General features: G+C 53.9%; 1 protein-coding gene across 3 annotated transcripts in view; it reads left to right on the forward strand.

The window, feature by feature from the left end:
- The first annotated feature begins 15,148 nt into the window (after positions 1-15,148).
- The window catches only part of EIF2B3 (eukaryotic translation initiation factor 2B subunit gamma), a 145,794-nt gene continuing 140,958 nt past the window's right edge, over positions 15,149-19,984 (forward strand). Inside the window, exons 1-3 of one of the 3 annotated variants that reach the window (XM_054037778.1) lie at positions 15,208-15,251; positions 15,673-15,854; positions 16,065-16,227. In XM_054037778.1, coding sequence (XP_053893753.1) covers positions 15,849-15,854; positions 16,065-16,227 — 169 coding nt within the window. In that variant the 5' untranslated portion in view covers positions 15,208-15,251; positions 15,673-15,848. Of the gene's footprint in view, positions 15,252-15,672; positions 15,855-16,064; positions 16,228-19,984 lie in introns of those variants that run through there. The other 2 variants (XM_054037777.1, XM_054037776.1) reach the window with 2 other exon arrangements.

Here is a 19,984-nt window from a genome sequence, read left to right on the forward strand (position 1 = left end):
CCCCACTTGCCGTTAGATCAGGTGCCGAGCTGGTGCCCTGCCCCCGCCTCTCCTTTCCGCTCCTGCCCGAGCGCCACCCGGGGGCATGGCACATCCCCCAGAGCGTCCGTGAGCAGGAACGGGCGTCGAATCATCGGCTGCAGCCAGGTTAGGCCCAGCCGGCTCCCCCAGCAACAACCCCTTCTAGCTGGAATCCCAGTGCAGAAACAACCCCCGTGCCAGAGTCCGGCCTGGGCACCTCTCCCCAGCTGGGAGCCCCGCTCCCTGCCAGCAGCGGGGAGGCCTGGCCTGGCCCTCTTGCCAAACGCGCTGGCCCACCCAAGTCGTTGCTGGATTCCAGGAAGGTAACTGCTGGCACAGGAGCTGAGGGGAGGGGCGGGGTTGGTGGTGAGAACCGGGCTGCCTGAGTTGTAGCCTGTCGCGCCCAGAGAGTTCCCAGCCCGCTGCAGCTCCCTGGCAGCCACCGGCTGAGGTTCCCTTCCACCCGCCCGCTCCCTGCAACCGGGGCCTCAGCACGCACCCAGAAGGACCGTGATTCCTTCCTCCCTGGGGCGTTGGGGTTGGACCCAGCACCTGTCTGTTAGCCCTGAGATCCCCCCGCCCTGCCCTGGGGTGGCACGTCGTGCTGCTGAGCTGTACCTAGCCCTTGTGGTCAGTAGGGGGCGCTGCACCCAGTGGGGGGTGCTGGCCTGTTGGCTCCCCCGTTCCTGGCTCGGGCAGAGGGGAAGCATGACCAGTCCGAGCTAGGAGTGCTCTGGACCGGGCACCGTACGTAGGGAGGGGAAGGGGCTGAGGGCCAGAGCATGGCACAGGGAAGAGGAGCACGCTGTGAAGCTGGTACCCCGATGCCCCCCCCATCAGCGTTGGGCCCCTCATGCCCATGGGAGTGCAAAGCTTCCCCTGCTCCTGGCACTGTCTCCAGCAGGGTGTGGGGCGCAGGGTGGGTCAGGTCCTTAGTCCCAGAATAGAACCAGGCGGCTTGGACCGGCGCACTGCCCCTGCTGGGCCTCTAGCATGGCTAAGCAGGAGCGGCTGTACCCCGTCAGCCCGGTGCCGTTCCTGGTTGGGCGCAGGCCGCCGCCCCAGGCTGCATTGGCACAACGCGGGCCCAGAGCGCACTGCAAGGGTGCAGGGCTTTGACCCACACGGGGCTCCTTCTGGGAGCAGGGCTGAGCGTCACCTCTGCTTTTCATGAGCTTTAATGTTCTCTGCTAAACTCTCCTGCAGTGTTTGCAGGCTGGCTAGGAACCAGCGGCTGCGTTCCGCCCCAGAGGTGGCTGCATTGCAGAACCAGTGGGGGTTGGGGGCTGCCGTGAGGCTTAGTTGACGGAGATCGCTGGGTGAAAGGCTGTAGCGAAGGGCAAAGTAGTATTGTCCAGGCTAAAGCACGAGCCTGCAGCCCTTGATCCTGCATGTGCCCCTCCCATATTTCAGCAGTCACATGAATAAGAATAGCACAATCGGGCCCTCCTATTTCCCCTCTCACCCGCCCCCATGGTGTGCAACGTCCCATGCTGCTGTGTACTGTTGCCCTTTTTTGGCCCAAGCAGTTAGCCAGTCTTTGTGCTCTTGCGTTGTTTCCATTAGCAGGAAAATTTGATGCTGGGTCATGTATTTCTTTGATGCAATCCTGGTGGATTGTTGCCTCTCATGCACAGCTGCAACCAATCAAACCCGAAGCCCCTGCATTTGCAATGAATCCTGAGGAAACATCTTGGCCCATATGGCTTTGCAGCTGATCAGCCCAGTCAGGTGGCCTGTTGCCATGGGCGGTGACTTACTGTTATTTCAGCTATCACTACACAAAGGGGCATTTAATTGCTCCTTGCATTTAGCCTCATTGAAAGGTGGCTCATACACCCATTGACTTGAACCAGGTCTGTGACTGATCTACAGCTTAAAGCCATGCTTGACAGCAGCCGCTAACACCGTCCTGCATAACAGTACTACCAGGATTGTATTTAACAATGACTAATCCTTAGAAGAATGGACCAATTTGGGCACCCCAGTTAATGTCACTTCCTTATTGCATGTTGTAGCAATAAACCATCAATCATCCAAGACGCCCTAACAATACCCAGAGCGCCTGACTTTCCCCGGTATTCCCTTCGTACTCACCCCCTCTTATGCTCCCTTGCTGTGTCATCTGATTCACCAGGGAGCTCCCTGGGGCAGGGCCTTGGCTCTCTGCTTTTAAGGCACCCTTGGGCATAGTACCTGAGTGGCACTGGGGGGCATCACGGCCCAGGAATGCTGCAGTGCCCTGTGCTGGGAACCCGCGTGGAGCAGATCAGTGACAATATTCCAGCTCTTCCGAGGAGGCGACTGGGAGCAGCTGGTTCCTCTCCAGGGACAGGGAGAGCTGGCGGTGGGCACCCAGTCAGAACATTGTTACGGGGGGGCTGTAGACGGCCCCTAAGCACGTCCACTAACCCGGCTAATGCCGTGAGCCGCTTTCCATGGGGTCGCCTGTGGGTGCTCCCAGCCACGGGGTTCTGGGGCTCCCTGGCTTGGCCGCAGCAGGGGCGAGGCCAGCGATGGGGGTGCGCTGGTGACAAGCTGTGCCTGAGATTGGGCTGCCCTGGGAGCCTGTCGCCTGTGGAGCTCTGGGTGGGCCCTAGGCCAGCTGGTACAAACCCTGGCTCCATAGCATGTCTATGGGGGGTGAAACGCTGGCACCCAAAGCACCCTACAGGAGCAGGCCTGGGCAGCTGGGTTAGGGGGCAGCATCTGCTGGGCTGGTCAGTGGATGGGGTGCCACAGGGGCCGGGTGCAGGGCCCAATCCTGGCACCCCTCCCCCAGCGGCGTGTGCTCCAATGGCCCATATCTGAGGGAGAACAAGGGATGCCCTCGGCCTAGCGGGCCTCTCAGAACGCGATGGGGCGACGCTGCGCCCGGCCCAGGGCATAGGGAGGGGTGGCACCGTGCCATGGCCAGGAATGGGCTCGGCGGTTCAGCAGGCCTAAGGGTGAGTAGTCCTGGCGTGAGTGGATCGGCCCTACCCCAGGGCCCATCTCCTGCTTTGGCAGCACTGGCAGTAATTCAGCTCGAGCTGAACGGGACGTGTGTGGGCCGGGCGGCAAACGCGGCGCTGCCCGAGAGCTTCCTGGGAGGGGCCCTGCGGGAGCCGGTGCAGCCTGCCACCCTGCGCTCCCCCTGGGGACAGGTCCTGGGCCTGAAATGGGGGCCTGGGGGCCATGCACCAGGGACCCTGGTACTTAACCCTTCGGACTGTGCCCAGCGCTGAGGGGCTTTGGTTACGTTTCCGCAGCAACCGCGGGCTCTCAGGCCAGGCGACCTTTGGGTCTGATGAAGGGAAAACAGCACCAAGAAGGAACAAAGGTGAAGTCTCCCCGAGAGAGCAGGGCGTGTGCGTCTCCGTGGCACCATGCCGCGTGAACGGGCTGCCCTCCGCCCCGGCTGGGGAGCCTGCCTGAGAAACGGAAAGGGGCATGGGGGGGTGTCCACCTGCACCAGCAGTGGAAGAGGGCTCGATTAGCCGACTGGGTACTGCTCGTTAGCAGACCCAGCTGGGGAGGAGCTGGGCCATGTTCCTACAGGGCAGCGCGAGGAGGCTGCGGGATCCACCCTAACAACCCAGCTCTGGCATAGGGCCGGGGCCAGGGGAGACCCCGCAAAGCCCCAGGAGCAGAGCCAGCTGCTGTGATGGGCCTTGGCAAAGGGGCACCGCCCTCGGGGGCTGGGGTCCTGGCAAAGGAACAGCAAGCTGAGGAGACGCAAGAGAGACTCAAAGCTCCCTGAGCAGGTGAAGTGTTTGGGGGCCACCGGGGAGGAAGCAGGAACCCGCTCCACTGAAGGGAGAGTGGGGTTGCTGAGGGGCCTCGCCGGGGCGGGAGACGTAGGGTGACCAGATGCTCCAATTTTATAGGGACAGTCCCGCTTTTTGGGTCTTTATCTTATATAGGCTCCTATTACCCCCCACCCCCGTCCCGATTTTTCACATTTGCTGTCTGGTCACCCTAGGGAGACTGGGGGTGACCAGCAGTGGGTGGGACGCAGCTGGGCCGGGCATTGATTCCCTGGAAGGGGTGGATTATGCTGTGACCTGTCCACGGGGCCAAGGCTTTGAGCCATGGGGGCCCTGAGCGCAGAACGAGGCAGACGTGCCACAGCGCCAGCTCTTGCCATGAGGGAGCGCCCTGGACAGTGAATCCGTCACTGTCACTGCCCACAGCATGTGCACAGCTCCCCAGTGCCATGCTGCAGGGCCCTGCCCCATAGCTTCTGCCAGGAATCGCCACAGCTGGGGGGAGCCCCCTACTATATCCCTGACTGTGACTGAGTTATTAGCCCTCCCCCTAGGGGCAGTGGGCCCAGCTGGGGCAGGAGAAGGCAGGATGGGTAGGCAGGGGGGCGGCAGGGAGGGGATGTTTGCTTCAGGGTCTCCCGGTTTGGCGCCGCTCTGTGGGCATGGCTGGGCCAGGCTGGCTTGGCATCAGTGGGGTAGCTTGGGGGTCGGGTGGAGGGCTGGAGGGGGTGGGAATGGAGAACTGCCAGCAGAGGTTGGTCGGGTTTATGGTGCAGCACAAGGAGGGTCAAAGGGAGGGTCTGGAGGCCAGGCTGCCCTAGCCAAGCCCCCAGCCTCTGGGGGGACAGGGGAGGATGCTGGGAGGGTGGGTGCGTGCCTGTCCCCGCTCCCCAGCACTGTTCGCTCCCAGGGGCAGTGGCCCTGCTCGGACCACACACAGACCCGGCTGCTCCGCTCCCCCAGGGAGATCAAAGTCCGGCCGGGCCAGGCCTAGCCTGCAGCTGATGGAGGCGGGGAGGGAGGCAGAGCGTGAGGGGAACCGGCGCCCCGCCGCAGCCAGCCCCTGCGAGTGGCAGAAACACAGCCGTGGGATCGGGAGGGGGGATGGTCCCTGCCAGTCCCAACCCGCCCCACGTGGTGTGGCCGGAGCGCCAGCACTGCAGGCAGCGCGGCTGGAGGGTTCTGGGGGACAGCCCTGGTGCTGAGGGGGGTCAGGCCTGTGGGTTTTTCTGATCTACAAAAGGCCACGGCTTCCCCCAGCAACACTAGATGGGTCAGAATCCTAAACACACTAGAGCCAGCCCTGTGCTGACCAACAACTCAACAACCACCCCCGCGCTCACCAGCAGCCCAACAACACCTCTCCCCCTGTGTTCATCCACAACCCCTGGCCCCTACAGTCACCAGCAGCCAGACAACAGCACCCGCGCCTGAGCTTATCAACACCCAACAACCTCTGCCCCTGTGCTCACCAATAACACCCGCTCCCTATGATCACCAACAGCCCGACAACCCCTGCCCCCTACAATCACCAGCAGCCAGACAACACCCACCCCCGCGCTCGTCAACAGCCCAACAACCTCTGCCCCTGTGCTCACCAATAACACCCGCTCCCTATGATCACCAACAGCCCGACAACCCCTGCCCCCTACAATCACCAGCAGCCAGACAACACCCACCCCCGCGCTCGTCAACAGCCCAACAACCTCTGCCCCTGTGCTCACCAATAACACCCGCTCCCTACGATCACCAACAGCCCCACAACCCCTGCCCCCTACAATCACCAGCAGCCAGACAACACCCACCCCCGTGCTCGTCAACAGCCCAACAACATCCCTGCCCCTGTGTTTATCCACAACCCCTGCCCCCTACAATCACCAGCAGCCAGACAACACCCACCCCCGCGCTCGTCAACAGCCCAACAACCTCTGCCCCTGTGCTCACCAATAACACCCGCTCCCTATGATCACCAACAGCCCGACAACCCCTGCCCCCTACAATCACCAGCAGCCAGACAACACCCACCCCCGCGCTCGTCAACAGCCCAACAACATCCCTGCCCCTGTGTTTATCCACAACCCCTGCCTCCTACAGTCACCAGCAGCCAGACAACAGCACCCGCGCCTGAGCTTATCAACACCCAACAACCTCTGCCCCTGTGCTCACCAATAACACCCGCTCCCTACGATCACCAACAGCCCGACAACATCATCAGCCCCCGCGCTCATCAACAGCCCACCAACAACACCCACCCCCATGTTCACCAACAACTGAACACCTGCCCCAGCACTCACCAACACGCAGCCCATTGCACGCTCACCAACAACACCCACCCCCATGCTCACCAACAACACCCGCCCCCCCGCTCACCAACAGCCCAACAAAAACCCCTGCCCCTGTGTTCATCCACAACCCCTGGCCCCTACAGTCACCAGCAGCCAGACAACAGCACCCACACCTGAGCTCATCAACAGCCCAACCACAACCTCTGCCCTGTGCTTACCAATAACACCCGCTCCCTACGATCACCAACAGCCCAACAACATCTGCCCCCGCACTCACCAACAACCTGACACCACCAACCGCCCCCGGGCTCACCAACAACACCCGCCCCCGGGCTCACCAACAGCCCGACAATAACACCCATCCCCGTGTTCACCAACAACTGAACACCTGCCCCAGCACTCACCAATACGCAGCCCACTGCACGCTCGCCAACAGCCTGACAACAACCAGACCCAGCGGGCTCACCAACAAACCAGCCGTAACACCCTCCCCATGCTTACCAACAGCCTGACAGTAACAACCCATCCCCCATGCTCACCAACATCCTGACAACAAGGAGTCTGGTGGCACCTTAAAGACTAACAGATATATAAGGTGCCACCAGACTCCATGTTGTTTTTGTAGATACAGACTAACACGGCTACCCCCTGATACTTGACAACAACCTGACAACACCCAGCCTCTGCACTCACCAGCAGCCCTACAGTAACAACCCATTCTTCCACCCCCACTCACCAACAACCCGACCTGGACCCCCACCCCGCTCACACGCAGCTCCATGTGCTCAGTAGTGAGTTGCGACCTGGGCCATCCAGAACCAGCACTTGCTTGTGGGGGCTTGAGGAGACGCTGCCTTGACGGCACAGCCAGGGGCTCTATGCCCGGTCTGGACCGGTCACTAACCAGGGCTGTTGGAAGCGTAGTCCGGAGCCACGCTGCTGTGCTCTCTGGCACCCCCTTCAGGACGAGGGCCGAATCCACTTCCACAGCACAGCGATGAGCCGCCTAGTGTGTACCTGGTACCAGTGCCCTCTACTGGAAGGAGCTGGAACTGTTCAGCAGCATGTCAGAGACCTGAGGGACATGGGCTGGGGGCCCCAGTCCTTTGCTGGTCCTAAATCCTACGCCAGCTGGGGTTTCCTACACACAGGCGCATTGCATGTGCCTTCTCGTTAGCGTGTGTGCGTGTATGTGTATGGTCAATCTCCTTTGAACCTCACTGCCTTTATGTCCTCAGACTAGGGGCACTTCCAGCTCAGTCAATCTAGCTGCTACACACACGGTCCCAGCACACGGGGCTTTCCCCTGCCACGGTCCCACTCTACGTCAGATATCGCAGTATAGCTGAACCCCCAGCCAATATCAGCTCCCCCTCTGTGCCAGGCGCTGGACAAACCCAGAGCGCGAGAGAGTCCCTGCCCAAAAAGCTCTGAGAAGGCAGGGAGAGGGTGGGAAGGAAACTGAGGCCTGGAGAGAGGGGGAAGGGACTTGCCCCAGGTGACCCAAGTCTACTGCCCTGCCTACCAGTTTGCATTGCTTGATTTAACACAATCTCACTCGCTACAGAGCTGCCCAGTTTGAAGGCGTATGCACAAGGGGGCACAGTGAAGGTGAAACTATCCTTTACTTTTTGCCATTCCCATTGCTGAAGTGGGGTCCTAGCCCCAGTACTGCACAAACGCCTGGGCTTCCCTGTGTGGCATTTCTTTCCTTTCTTAGCATCATCTTCTTCAAAGGAAAAAGCAACCTCCGTGTGTCCTCTTCATCTTGTTGGTGTGGTGATTTGCTTCACCTGGGGCTATTTATCTCAAACACACCCACCGACTGTCTGCCAAGGCCACCTCTTTGGCTGAGTTGCAGGTACCGTGTAGTGTCCCCCGCCCCGCCCCCGTGACAAGGTGTGTGATTTCCTCAGACAGCGGGAATGGTCACGAGACGTGATGGCCAACGGTCGCAGACGTGGTGACCTGGGAATTCCTCTCTCCTCCCAACTCTGGATGTGACTTCCGAACTACTCCCGTCCCCGCACTTTCAATTCTGGTTTTGTAGCCTTGTTGCTGTGTGTTGCGTCAGAGCGGCCGTGCCCCGCCCCAGAGCAAGCTGCGTAAGGCCCATATGGTTGCCAAGCCCGGTTTGATGCTAATTACATTGTTCATGTGACTCCAACAAGAACCTGCGCTACTCCCCAAGTGGGAGATTCATAAAGAAATTGGTGGCCGGAGACAGGCCCTAGCAAGATTAATGGGAGGCGTGACCGTGGTTCCGCGCCCCAGTGCCCGTCGTGGCATGTCAGAGCCTCGCCCCGGTTCGGGGATGGCTGATAGACGGGGCAGCGGGTTCCACGCGCCAGGCGTGGGTTTCAGGCCCCCCCAGTAATTGGCGAGAGAGCTGCCATTCTTCGGATTTCACACAAACAACAACAGCCCCCCTTCCCTCGCCGCTGAGGGGATGATTTATGGCAGCTGAGAACCACGCGTGTCTGAGGGCAGGCCCCAACCAGCCAGGTGACTCATCCGCGTTGAGCTGCCTTTCCCCCACAGCCATCCTGGGGGAGGTCGGGGAGGAGCGAGACGGTGATTAACAAAACCTTGGGAATGAATCTTTTCCCTCCGCACACCCAGAGCACCCCCCGTCGGTCAGCCACAAACAGCCAACACAGTCCTTTCAGTGGCTGCTCCTTGCCTGGACCGGTCACCTGGGCCCTGCTTGGATCTGGGGGTACTGAGCTAGTGCCTCGAACGGCTCCAGCCAGCTACACTCTCAAAGCACTAACGGAGAGATCTGAGCACCGCTTGGGGATACACACAACAGTGTACGTCCACCCCCCACACACTGCGTGTCTAGCCCTGTTGGGTGGGCAGTTATCCTCCCAACTTTGACCTCAGTGTAACCAACGCAGCGATGCCTACCGGAGGCTGCGGGCAGAGGGGCTGCGGCCACCTCTGGGAGCAGAGCCGAGGGGAGAGCCCAGGACGGGGAATGAGCTCCCGGGTCCTAGCCCTAGAGGAAGGGTCAATCCCAGAGGCATTGTGGGGACTGTGTAGACTTGGCTGCTGGTGACAGGGTCCCTGGGCTGGAACCCAGGGCAGAGGGCAGGCCTGGGGCCCCTGCCAGCCACTTAGAAGGCCGGGCTCCCTTCTCCAGCCGCTCATTCTCCTTTGCTCATTAGCAGCCCCCTTTTCCCTAGAACGACACAAACGGGATGTCTGAGCGGCAGGGCTGGTAATTAATGGCACCCAAACAAACCAGCAGCTAATAGCGGAGGTAGAGGGGGTGTTTTCCTGGCTACATTGGAAGTTGTTTCCCCTCAGAAAAAAAAGGCGTGTTGGTGAGAGGAGAAACCTCCATTGATCCCACCGCAGCCCCTAATGAGTTGGAAGGGGGCTGGCCGGGAGATTAGACCATTGTTGAGAGGCCTCTCGCTCTCCCATACACTCAGCTGGTGAGTTAATGGGCACAAAGGACTCTCCGGGTTGGGAGAACGGCAGCACGGGCTGGGACTGCCCTCTCCTCTGGCATGGCTGAGGTGCCCCCGGCCTCCTGATGAGGGGGTGCTGCCCTGGGGGCAGGGATGGGCTCAGGGGCCCAATGCTGCTTTGGAGATGGGTGTGCGGAGAAATGCCTAGGTCAGCTCCTTGAGTGAAACAAAACTGACAGGCGATCTCTGACTGGCAATGAAATGAAATCGGGGAGTCAGCACAGCCTGCCCCTGCTTGCTAAAAAAGACGTTGAAATTGCACACAAATGTGGGGCGGGCTCCAGTGCTAACAAGCACTGGCTTTTCAAGCCTCCAGCCAGGGCTTTCAACCGGCACTGAGCTGTTTACTGACGTGGGAGGCCAGGAAACCCCAGCTAATTCCATGGACCCCCAGAGGTAACACAGCATCTACTCTCTCCTGCACTGAACGGAGCCATAGGGGCTGGCCGCCAAAGACAGATGGAAAAAATGACTCTTCTAACAAATCATTGCTCCCCTAGGGTTGCTGGCAGCTGCCACTCAGAGCTCTGTGGAGACACAGGGATTGAACCTGTAGCATCCCACTTACAGGGACCAGCCCCTTCCCACCACAGGGTGGAATCAGGGTTAGCACTATAGAGGCTAAGGCGCACAGGTGAGCAGTTGTCGTCCCATCCCCTAGGGGGCAGCACTGATACAGATACTTTGGCTAGTACAGCTGGTTAGAAAATGGTGTTGGGTTTTTTTTCCCCCCATGGAAAGTTCTGATTTAAAAAAGGTTTTGTTGGAAATTTCTACCTAAGTTTGACTTTCTAGTGAAAACTAAAAAGGCTGCAAATATCTGTATTTGGAAATGCTGCTGCAGTGCATCATGGGAGCTATAGTTTGAGTGCCTCATTCTCCTGTTCTCCTTCATAGGTTGGTCTCCTTGGTTGGACTCAATCTCCCATGATGCACCATGGACTTCCCTCATGGTAAAGGATGGCAGTTGCATCCTGGGAGTCCACGGCCAGTATGCATCCTGGGAGATGTAGTTTGGCTGGGGAGCCTGGCCCAGAGAGGAGAAAGGGGACAAGGGGAAACTGGACTATGATTAATTCCACGAGGTTCCATAGCAGCCTAGCCAAACGGAAGTATTGCAGGCTTTGGGCCACACTATTGTCAAAAGTTTGGGCTTTAATCAATTGAAATTTCCTGCAGAAAGCAGGCGCTTGCAGGAAACATTTCATTTGGTCAAATAACCAATTTGATACTGAAAACCAGTTTTGTGGCTTGTCTGATTCCCCATCCGGGTTCGTTTTACCCCTATCTTTTGTTTGCCAAGAGCCCTCTGTGCTAGCCACTGCTGTCTGACTAGCACGGAGTGAGTCCTGTGCATGCAATACCTACCTGAGTGCTAGAGGGCGCTGAGTGACTGAGTCAGGGAGCAAGGAGGACGGCAGAGGGCAAGGAGCTCTTGTGAGCTTGCGTGGGTGAAGAATCCAGCCTGATCCTGCTGGGTACTCGCTTGCTTCTGCTTGAATCCAACACCGTGGAGCAAGCAGCACACCTGGTGTGTATCTGCACAGTGTACTCAGCAGGCTGGTGTGACTGTGCAGTGCTGCCCTCTGCTGGATGGAATCAGATCTGCTTCCCTGTGTGTCCCAGGCCCTGCACTGCTAACAGAGATTCCCCTTCAGTTGAAGTGGTAGAGGCTTTTGCAGCAGGGAGCTCTGAGTTCTTGCTGTGAAGTCCCGAGTGGAGCCCTGGAGGTGGCGTTTACCAGCGAAGCCAGCTTGCGGCCCTGGGACTGCTCTGCTGGCTGGTGTTTCAGTCGAGGCAGATCACGTTGCACGCTGGCCGGAGAGGCCTTATCCACTCATCAGTTGCCTACAAGGGGCTTTGGGCAGGTTGCTATTCAAGACGGGCGTTGGCTCCTTTGGCTCTGTGCTCAGCCCTTGGATGAGATGCATCCCAGTGCGTTATTGGCCAGGGCGGCTCGGGACGGGAATGCAGCACCCCATGCTGACTTTGTCTTAATGGGAAACTGCTCCGAGCTGCCCGGCCGGAGAGCGCCCTGCAAAGCGGCTGAGCGTAGCTCCCCCACCGGCTCCCCGCTCCTACCGCTGCTGGCTCAGCCCACGGAGCTTTATGAGTTGGTATTGCACAGCAGCGGTGTGATCATTCTGCTTTGCTCTGGGCCAGGCGGCTGTGCACTCCCATCAAGCGGTACAAGTCCTGCCCCTGGAACTGGGTCTAGTCGTGCTGCCCTTTGGGAAGCAGGGCAGTCCAGGCTCAGGCACTGGTCCGGGACTTAGGAGACCTGGGTTCCAGGCCTGGCTCTGCCGGTGACCTGCTTTCCCAGAGTCCAGAGGGCTGTCACTCCCTATGGAGGATCCAGGGATCTCGTGTCTGCTCAGAGGCAATGCGCGGGCACCAGGCAGTGCATGGGAGACCTGGGATCCAATTCTAGCGTCTTGCCCCCTGGCTGGGAGAGACGGACCCATTCTCTGCTCATGTGGGAAATGCCATGACTCAGGGTCGGGGGGTTCTGCCGCTGGCCAGACCCTGCTCAGAGCGGAGCAGCTGCTCGTGCCTGCAGCCCTGGGGCTGCTCTGCTCTGGGGCGTGCTGCCGTATTTTCATGCCGACCCCCGTGCACCAACTTGCATTTTGCTCTTCAGAATTTAACTTGGGTTTGGTTGTATAAGCAGCTCCCTTCTCTGAGCAGTGCCGGAGGCCAAAGTGCTGCCATTTGGGTCATCGAAAGGGGAAAATGAAATAAAAGCAAAACGCACTCTAAGCTGATCTTAACAATTTCAATGTCCTTACAAACTTAGATGCTTCTCACCACAGGCTGGCTGGTTGCTCTTCAGCCAGGCTCTCCCCTTTGATCAGCGCTTCAGTTGCTTAGTGTGGTGTCTGTAGATGTAGTTGGAAGAGAGAGAGGAAGAGCATGGCAAATGTCTCTCCCTTTCATCATGTCCTTTCTTCCCTCTCAGCTTTGCGCACTTCAGAGTCAGGTGAGCATTATCTCATCGCAGTCCCAAACTGACCAAAGGAAGGGGGGTGACTCACTCAAGAGTCCAGTTGATCCTTTTAAAAAAGAACAGGAGTACTTGTGGCACCTTAGAGACTAACAAATTTATTAGAGCATAAGCTTTCGTGGACTACAGCCCACTTCTTCGGATGCATATATATCCGAATATATATGCATCCGAAGAAGTGGGCTGTAGTCCACGAAAGCTTATGCTCTAATAAATTTGTTAGTCTCTAAGGTGCCACAAGTACTCCTGTTCTTCTTTTTGCGGATACAGACTAACACGGCTGCTACTCTGAAAATTGATCCTTTTGTTGCTGCCTAGGCCAGCGTCCTTTGTTCCTGTGAGGCTGGGCTGGGTTTGTCCCATACATGCCTCGATGAGGTGTGAACTGCCCCTCTGCTCGTGGAGAGTTTTTGCCTGGGCTTATTTTAAGCCATGAAGACACATTTTCAGCCTCATAATTATATACATTAAATTATAACCTATAACATGACTATAACACTGTAACAACAATTACTATAACATCACTATAACAACAATGCTCAGTGCATCATGAGCCTTCCGAAGACACCCAACATGACAAACTTTGCATTGGATACCACACAATCATTTTATAAGGATGAACATGGGGGTGTATGATGTTCCCCCGAGGTACAGGGCGTCACAAGTAGATAACATGTTATATAATCAGTGTGTAGTGTGGAATTTTATGGTCATAACTATTAGGCAACGAATCAGAGGAGGGGGTGTTGATAAAAGTAGAGTGTCCTCTTGGGTATAAAAAGAGTGTGCTGAGATGAAGCCTTTGCCTTTATACCTTTGTTTGTGTACACCCAACTCATTGGCCTGTTACTCCCAATTGATCCCTGGGGAGTGGAGATATACCTATCTCATAGAACTGGAAGGGACCTTGAAAGGTCATCGAGTCCAGCCCCCTGCCTTCACTAGCAGGACCAAGTACTGAATTTGTCCCGGATTCCCCCTAAGTGGCATTCTGTACCTATGATGAAATAAACCTGTTCCTTGGATTTGAATTTGGAGTCAGCAGGGGTTTCTGGCTGCTACAGCAAGCGGTGGTTGTCTGCTTGGCTAAGTTCAGAAGGTAACCCGTGGGCTTGGTTGGTGGTCCTGAGATATCCTTCCAAATATCAGTGAAGTCTCTGACTGGCTGCAACAATGCCTCTTCTGGGAGAAATTAAGACAGTTATAATAATTTTAGCTGTTGTTGGGAAGCTCTGGCGCTTTCCCAGAACCCTACTGGATTGGACTTGAAAATATCATTCATCTGTGCAAATAGTTTCTATTGATCCAGCAGTGCAGATGCGTCTTAAATGGAGTGCCTTGGAAGGAAAGGGGGGTTCAAATGCCAGGAAAGAGATCTGGGGTCCATATTCAGCGGTTTAGCTCAAATTGGAAACAGAGCTCTGTCTGATCACGAAACATTTCCAATACCACATGCAACTTGTCAAATAGGAATTTGGAAATAACAAAAATAACAGCAGTTGGGGAGTAGGGTGACCAGATTGCAAATGTGAATAATCGGGAGGGGGGTGGGTCCTAATAGCCCCAAATGTCAGAACTGTCCCTATAAAATCAGGTGTTTACCAGACAACAGGTGCCCCGTGGAACAAGTGCTGAGTGTGATGAATGGTGCTTGGAGCAAAGACTAAAGTCCAGGGAATGAGGATATTAACAACACTTATTCAGTATTTCCTGACAAACTCAATCATAACATTTACGGGGGGGGGGGGGGGGGGGGGGGGATATTCTCCACTCCGAGAAATACACGCATAGTGCTGTTGAGGTAACAACGCCGCCAGCATGTTTTGACCACATGCTTTTGTCTAGTGTGGTATTTGGTGGTTTCTTAAAGCCCCAGCGTCTGGAATTGTGTGAGAATCTCAACTCCCATTTAAAATGTAAAAAGAACAGGAGTACTTATGGCACCTTAGAGACTAACAAATTTATTAGAGCATACGCTTTCGTGGGCTACTGCCCACTTTTTCGGATGCATATCAATGCATATCAAAATCTCCTGGGAGCTTGGCCGATCTCAGGATCACTTGCAGCCTGACGCCTGAGGTTTGAACGAGTGGGCTGCCCATGTTGCTTCTGACACCCTAGAAAACGGAGCCGCCCAGGAAGCCCCGCCTTGACTGGAAATGGGGTCCCCTTCACCCAGGTGTGGGCCCCTCCCTGCAGTATCCGGGGCGCTGTCAGCGAGCCGAGTTTCTCTGCATGGAGGATCCCACGCCACGAGCCACAGCTGCCTTAAAGCCCCCCTTTATTGCAGCGTGTGCGTCCCTGCCCAACCACTGGAGGGGGCTGGCTGGATGAGCCCCTTCTGCCCCCAGCCAGGGAGCTGCCCCTGGTGCTCCCCCGCTGTAGGCACCCCAGGGCCTGCTCCCTCTCTAGGCCTGCACCCTGCAGCAGGCTCCTGGGGATCGATGACTCTGTGCTCCTCCCCTTCCCCGCAGCTTGGTGCTGGGGGATCGATGACTCGATGCTCCCCCTCTGTCCTTGCTGCAGTCTCTCCTGGGGGATCTATAGCTCGGCGCTCCCCCCCTCCCTTCCCCCTCCCCACCGTAGTTACCGGCCACCTATCGATTCTCTCGGCGCTCGTTGGGTAACCGCAGCGCAGGCGCAGTAGCTGCCGGTGCCGCCATTGCGGTCCTGTCAGTGCGAGGGTCCCGGGAGGGAGAAGCCGGTACCTGAGGTAACGGAGCGGGCGGCCCGGCCCGGCCGCCGTGGGGCAGAGGAGCCGCTTTTCCCCGGCCGACAGAGCGCGGGCTAATCTCCCATCGCCGGGGGGCCGGGCCGGGCCCCCCTGGCTGGGGGGGGGGCGGTTCCCAGGGCCGGGCCGGGCTCCCCTGGCTGCGGGCGGGGGGGGGGGCAGTTATCACCCCTGCCCAGGACCAGCTCTGCTCGCGCCGCAAGGGGCTGGTCCCGGCCGGGGGCGGGGCTGTGACAGTTCCCATCCCTGGCGGTGCCGGCGTCGCCGGGGACCCCAGCACTGTGAGACTTGCCCGGGTGGGCCCCGGGGGCCTGTGTTGGCGGGTGGGGGTGGGTTGTCCGTCCGTCCAGTGCTGCTGGCCCGCTGTTCCGGGGTAACCATGGCACTATCCCTTTTCACACAGCACCTGTTGCTGCTGCGGGTCTCTACACGTGGTAGCCGCCCTGCTCCTTGACATCATATGTTCATGCCAGGCAGAAACTGGTATTCCGAATTCTTGAACACATACGGGCCTAAACCGTTCTTGACTCTCCATACGCTGAAGATCTCAGCGTGTGGTGGTATTTGAGGTTTCATTACATGTTTGTGAGTTGTTTAACTTACTTTTTAATGTTCGAGCATCAGAAAACTATTGTCTCAAATCTGCCAAGGGAGAATGGCTGATTTGGTATTGGGGAATGAATAGTTTCCCCAAGTGGGGGGCTTTGAATTGAAATGTTCTGGTACCATTTGGGTGATTATGCGCAGGGGTTGAAAGCTTTATTCTGTGGTGCTAAAAACACTCTATGTTTGCAGTTGCAGTTTGTAAAGATGGAGTTTCAAGCAGTGGTGATGGCGGCTGGTGGAGGATCCCGAATGATGGACCTAACTTCCAGCATCCCTAAGCCTCTCCTGCCAGTAGGCAACAAACCTTTAATCTGGTACCCATTAAATTTGTTAGAGCGAATTGGATTTGAAGGTGAGAGATTGCCGGTTGCTAACCCATAGGTTAATTTACCCATTTTGCTGTCAGTGCAGGGTAATTCTCTACATGACACACAGGCTTGGCAGAAATTCAGTGTTTATTTTTTTTTATAACTTATAATTTTCATGGATAATATGGATGTTTATTTGTAACCATAATTTAGATTTTTATTTTAATGTTTACAGTTCTGTAAAATTATGGGTTTTAAACTGTAATTATCAATTTAAATTTAAACAATTGTGAGAAATGATGGGGGCCAGACAATAATTACTTAATGACAGTAGACATTGAGATTCAAAAAGTTAAAGCTTTATAACTGTTAAAAAACAAATTGTCAACATCACATGTCAAAATATACAAAGTAAATATCTTAAATCAAACTCTTATAAGTTCTCAAGCAGAATTTGTCTTACTTTGCCTAGCTAGCTGTAAATGTCTATTATTGTCAATGGGAAAGTGTTTTGTCAAGTTGTATGTCTATGGTGGAATTGACTCGAATCCTTCCAAGCCTAATAATACAGTATTTATTATGGCTTTATTCCCTCTACCTTCAAGTGTGCAAAGCAATGGGATTTCCATCCCATCCCTCGGGAGACTGTTCCATAGCCAAACAGGAAGTTTCTCCTCATATTCAGCCTACATTTTCCTTTCCTTAATTTTATCCATTACTCCAAATGATACCCTTTGTAGCACCCTAAATAATTCCTCTTCCTGCTTCATGGAAACCATTCATATACTTGTAAATTGTCATTATCTCTGCTTTTTACCCACTTAGTTTTTTAGATTATTTTTCTCCATCTGTATTAGTTCATATTTTTCCAATGTTAATGTTTTAAAATTACTTAATAGTTTCATAGATTTAAAGGCCGAAGGGACCAATTAGATCTAGTTTGACCATAGAATTTCATATAGTTACCCATGCATTGAGCCCAACATCTTGTACTTGACCAAAGCATTTCTTTTAAAAAGGCATTCAATCTTGATTTTAAGACATCCAGAGATGGAGAAGTACTACTTCCCTTGGTAGTTTGTTCCAGTAGTTAGTCACCCTCACTATTTAAAAAATTGTGTCTAATTTCTAAGTTGATTTTTTTCTGGCTTCAACTTCCAACCACTTGTTCTTGTTCTGCCTTTTCCCATTACATTAAAGAGCCTGTTAGTACCTGTTGTTTTCTTCCCAGGAAAGTACTTATACACTGTAATCAAGTGGTTTCTCAATCTTTTGGGCGAGATAAAGAGATTTAGCTCCTTAAGTCTCTCACTGTAAGGCATTTTCTCCATCTCTCAAATACTTTTGTGGCTCTTTTCTGCACAGTCTCCAGTTTTTCAACATCCTTTTTAAAATGTGGACAACAGAACTGTACACAATAGTCTAGCATCTGTCTCACCAGTGCTGTAGATAGAGGTAAAATCACCTCTCTATTCCTCCTCATTACTCCCCTGTTTATACACCCAAGGGTTGCATTAGCCCGTTTTGCCACAGCATTGCCTTGGGAGCTCTGTTGAGTTGTTTATCGGCTATGACCCCTAAATCCTTTCCAGAGTCATCGCTTTCCAGGATACAGTTCCCCAGTCTGTCGGTATGGCCTACAGTCTATGTTCCTAGTTGTATGCTTTTGCATTTGGCTGTAATAAAATGAATTTTATTTAGGTGGGCCCAGGTTACTGAGCAATCCAGATTGCTTTGTGTGACTGCCTTATCCGCCTCATTATTTACCACTCTGCAAATCTTTGTGTTAGCAACCAATTTTATCAGCAGTGATTTTTTATTTACTTTCAGATCATCGATAAAAATGTTAAATAGTGTTAGGACTGATGATTGTGGAACTCCACTAGAAGCATCCCCTTCAATCATGATTTCCCAATTGATGATTACTACTTCAGATCTGTCAGCTAGCCAATCCTTAATCCATTTAACGTGTGTTTTATTGATATTGTACAATGCTAGTTTTAAATCAGAATGTCATCTAGTACTAAGTCAAACGCCTTACAGAAGTTTATGTATGTTGCATCTACAAAATTGCCTTTATCAACTGAACTTCTATTTTAATCAAAAAATGAAATCAGGTTTGTTTGATTAGACCTTTTTTCTTTAAAACCATGTTGTCTGGCATTAATTATACTTAAGTCTACGTTTGTGTCACGGAGGTCATGGAATCCGTGACTTCTAGAGACCTTCGGGACATTCTGTGCTTCAGCCCCAAGTGCTGCTGCCCAGCAGGGCCCTGGCAGGGTTCCAGTGACAGGGGGCCCCCTGCAAGGTTCCAGCGACGGGTGACAACCTCACGTGGGGGAACACACCTTGGGCGAGTGGCTGGGGGTGTCCCATTTTCTCTTTGGGAAATATGGTCACCCTGCAGCTCCAGCTGCCGTGGGTGGAGGGGGGCCCCCGCTGCAGCTCCAAGCTGACACAGGCAGAGGGAGAACCCCACAGCTCCCTCTGGGGGAAACCATGGATCCGCAGCAGCAAAAGTCACAGACAGGTCTTAGCTTTTGTGAAGTTTTGTTTACTGCCCGTGACCTGTCTGTGACTTTTACTAAAAATAACCATGACAAAATCTTAACCTTAATTATATTCTCATACTTTAATTCTGTATTGATTTTTTTTTTTTAACCTTTCCAGCCTGTTTAGGTCTCTTTATATCACTGTTCTATTCTTGCCAGTGTTCCCAGGTCTCAGTATATGAATTTCAGTAACTTGATGTCTTCCCCCAATCAGACAATTAATAAAAATGTCAAATAAGACTGGATGTACTAACAACCCCTGCTCCACTGGCTGTTCCCCCCCCCCCAACTCAAGACATTGCCATTTATCATTTTCCTTTCTTTAGGTCCTTTAGCCAGTTTTGAATCCAAGGCAGTTTCGTTTGATTTTGAGAGGGGTTTTTTTAGGACACTGTAGCAACTGCTTTACATAAAATCAATTGCAATCCCATGCTCCCTTCACACACTGGTTTTATAATTCTAGTAAACAAAATAAATCAACTTTGAAAAGTAGCTCTTCGTCAGCGGTACCAAACTGCCCTATTGTTCCATGTGTTCATTTATTTCCTCTGTCTCATTAATTAGTCAATACAGAATGGCTTCCTTGGTTAGTCTTTTCATACTGGATCATTCTTTCATAACTTGGGGACATTTCTGGTGCATGCCTGGTTGTGTTTGTTACCTACCGTAAGTCTTGGGAAAGTCCCTAGGCGTACAGTATTTTATGTTTTATCTATTTCAAGACTAATTTCAAGAAGTTTTGCTTTTCACTCTGTCCTTCATTCCTGGGTGTCAGTAGTAAATGCCTGTTGCGGGTTGATATTTTGTTTATAATGTTTGTTCCCTTACCTGAACTACTTTACCATCGTAGTCTTCATTTTCCCTCTGTAGCTCCATGGCGTTGTTAATGCTCCCACATACCACTCCATCTCCCACTGTCCTTTCTGTCTTTCCTATCTAGATTGAGCCCAACTGTGTTGTTCTAGGTCAAACTATTCCATTTCCCTCTCAGGCAGGTGCTAGGAGAGTTGATTTAACTATTGTCTCTAATAGCACGTTTGGTGTTTCTCTAGAATGAGCTGTGCAACTTGAGAGGTAGGGGAAGAAAGTTAATGCTGTATCCCTCATTGCTAAAATTACTGATCCTTAGATGCACTAAGACAGGGATTATTCAAGGTGTAAGAAACATTATCAGACATGTAGTTTAAATACTGTATATACTCGTTCATAAGTCGAATATTTTTGGTAAAAAAGTGACGCATCAAAG

This window comes from Malaclemys terrapin, chromosome 8, assembly GCF_027887155.1.
Source record: "Malaclemys terrapin pileata isolate rMalTer1 chromosome 8, rMalTer1.hap1, whole genome shotgun sequence".
NCBI lineage: Eukaryota > Metazoa > Chordata > Testudines > Emydidae > Malaclemys > Malaclemys terrapin.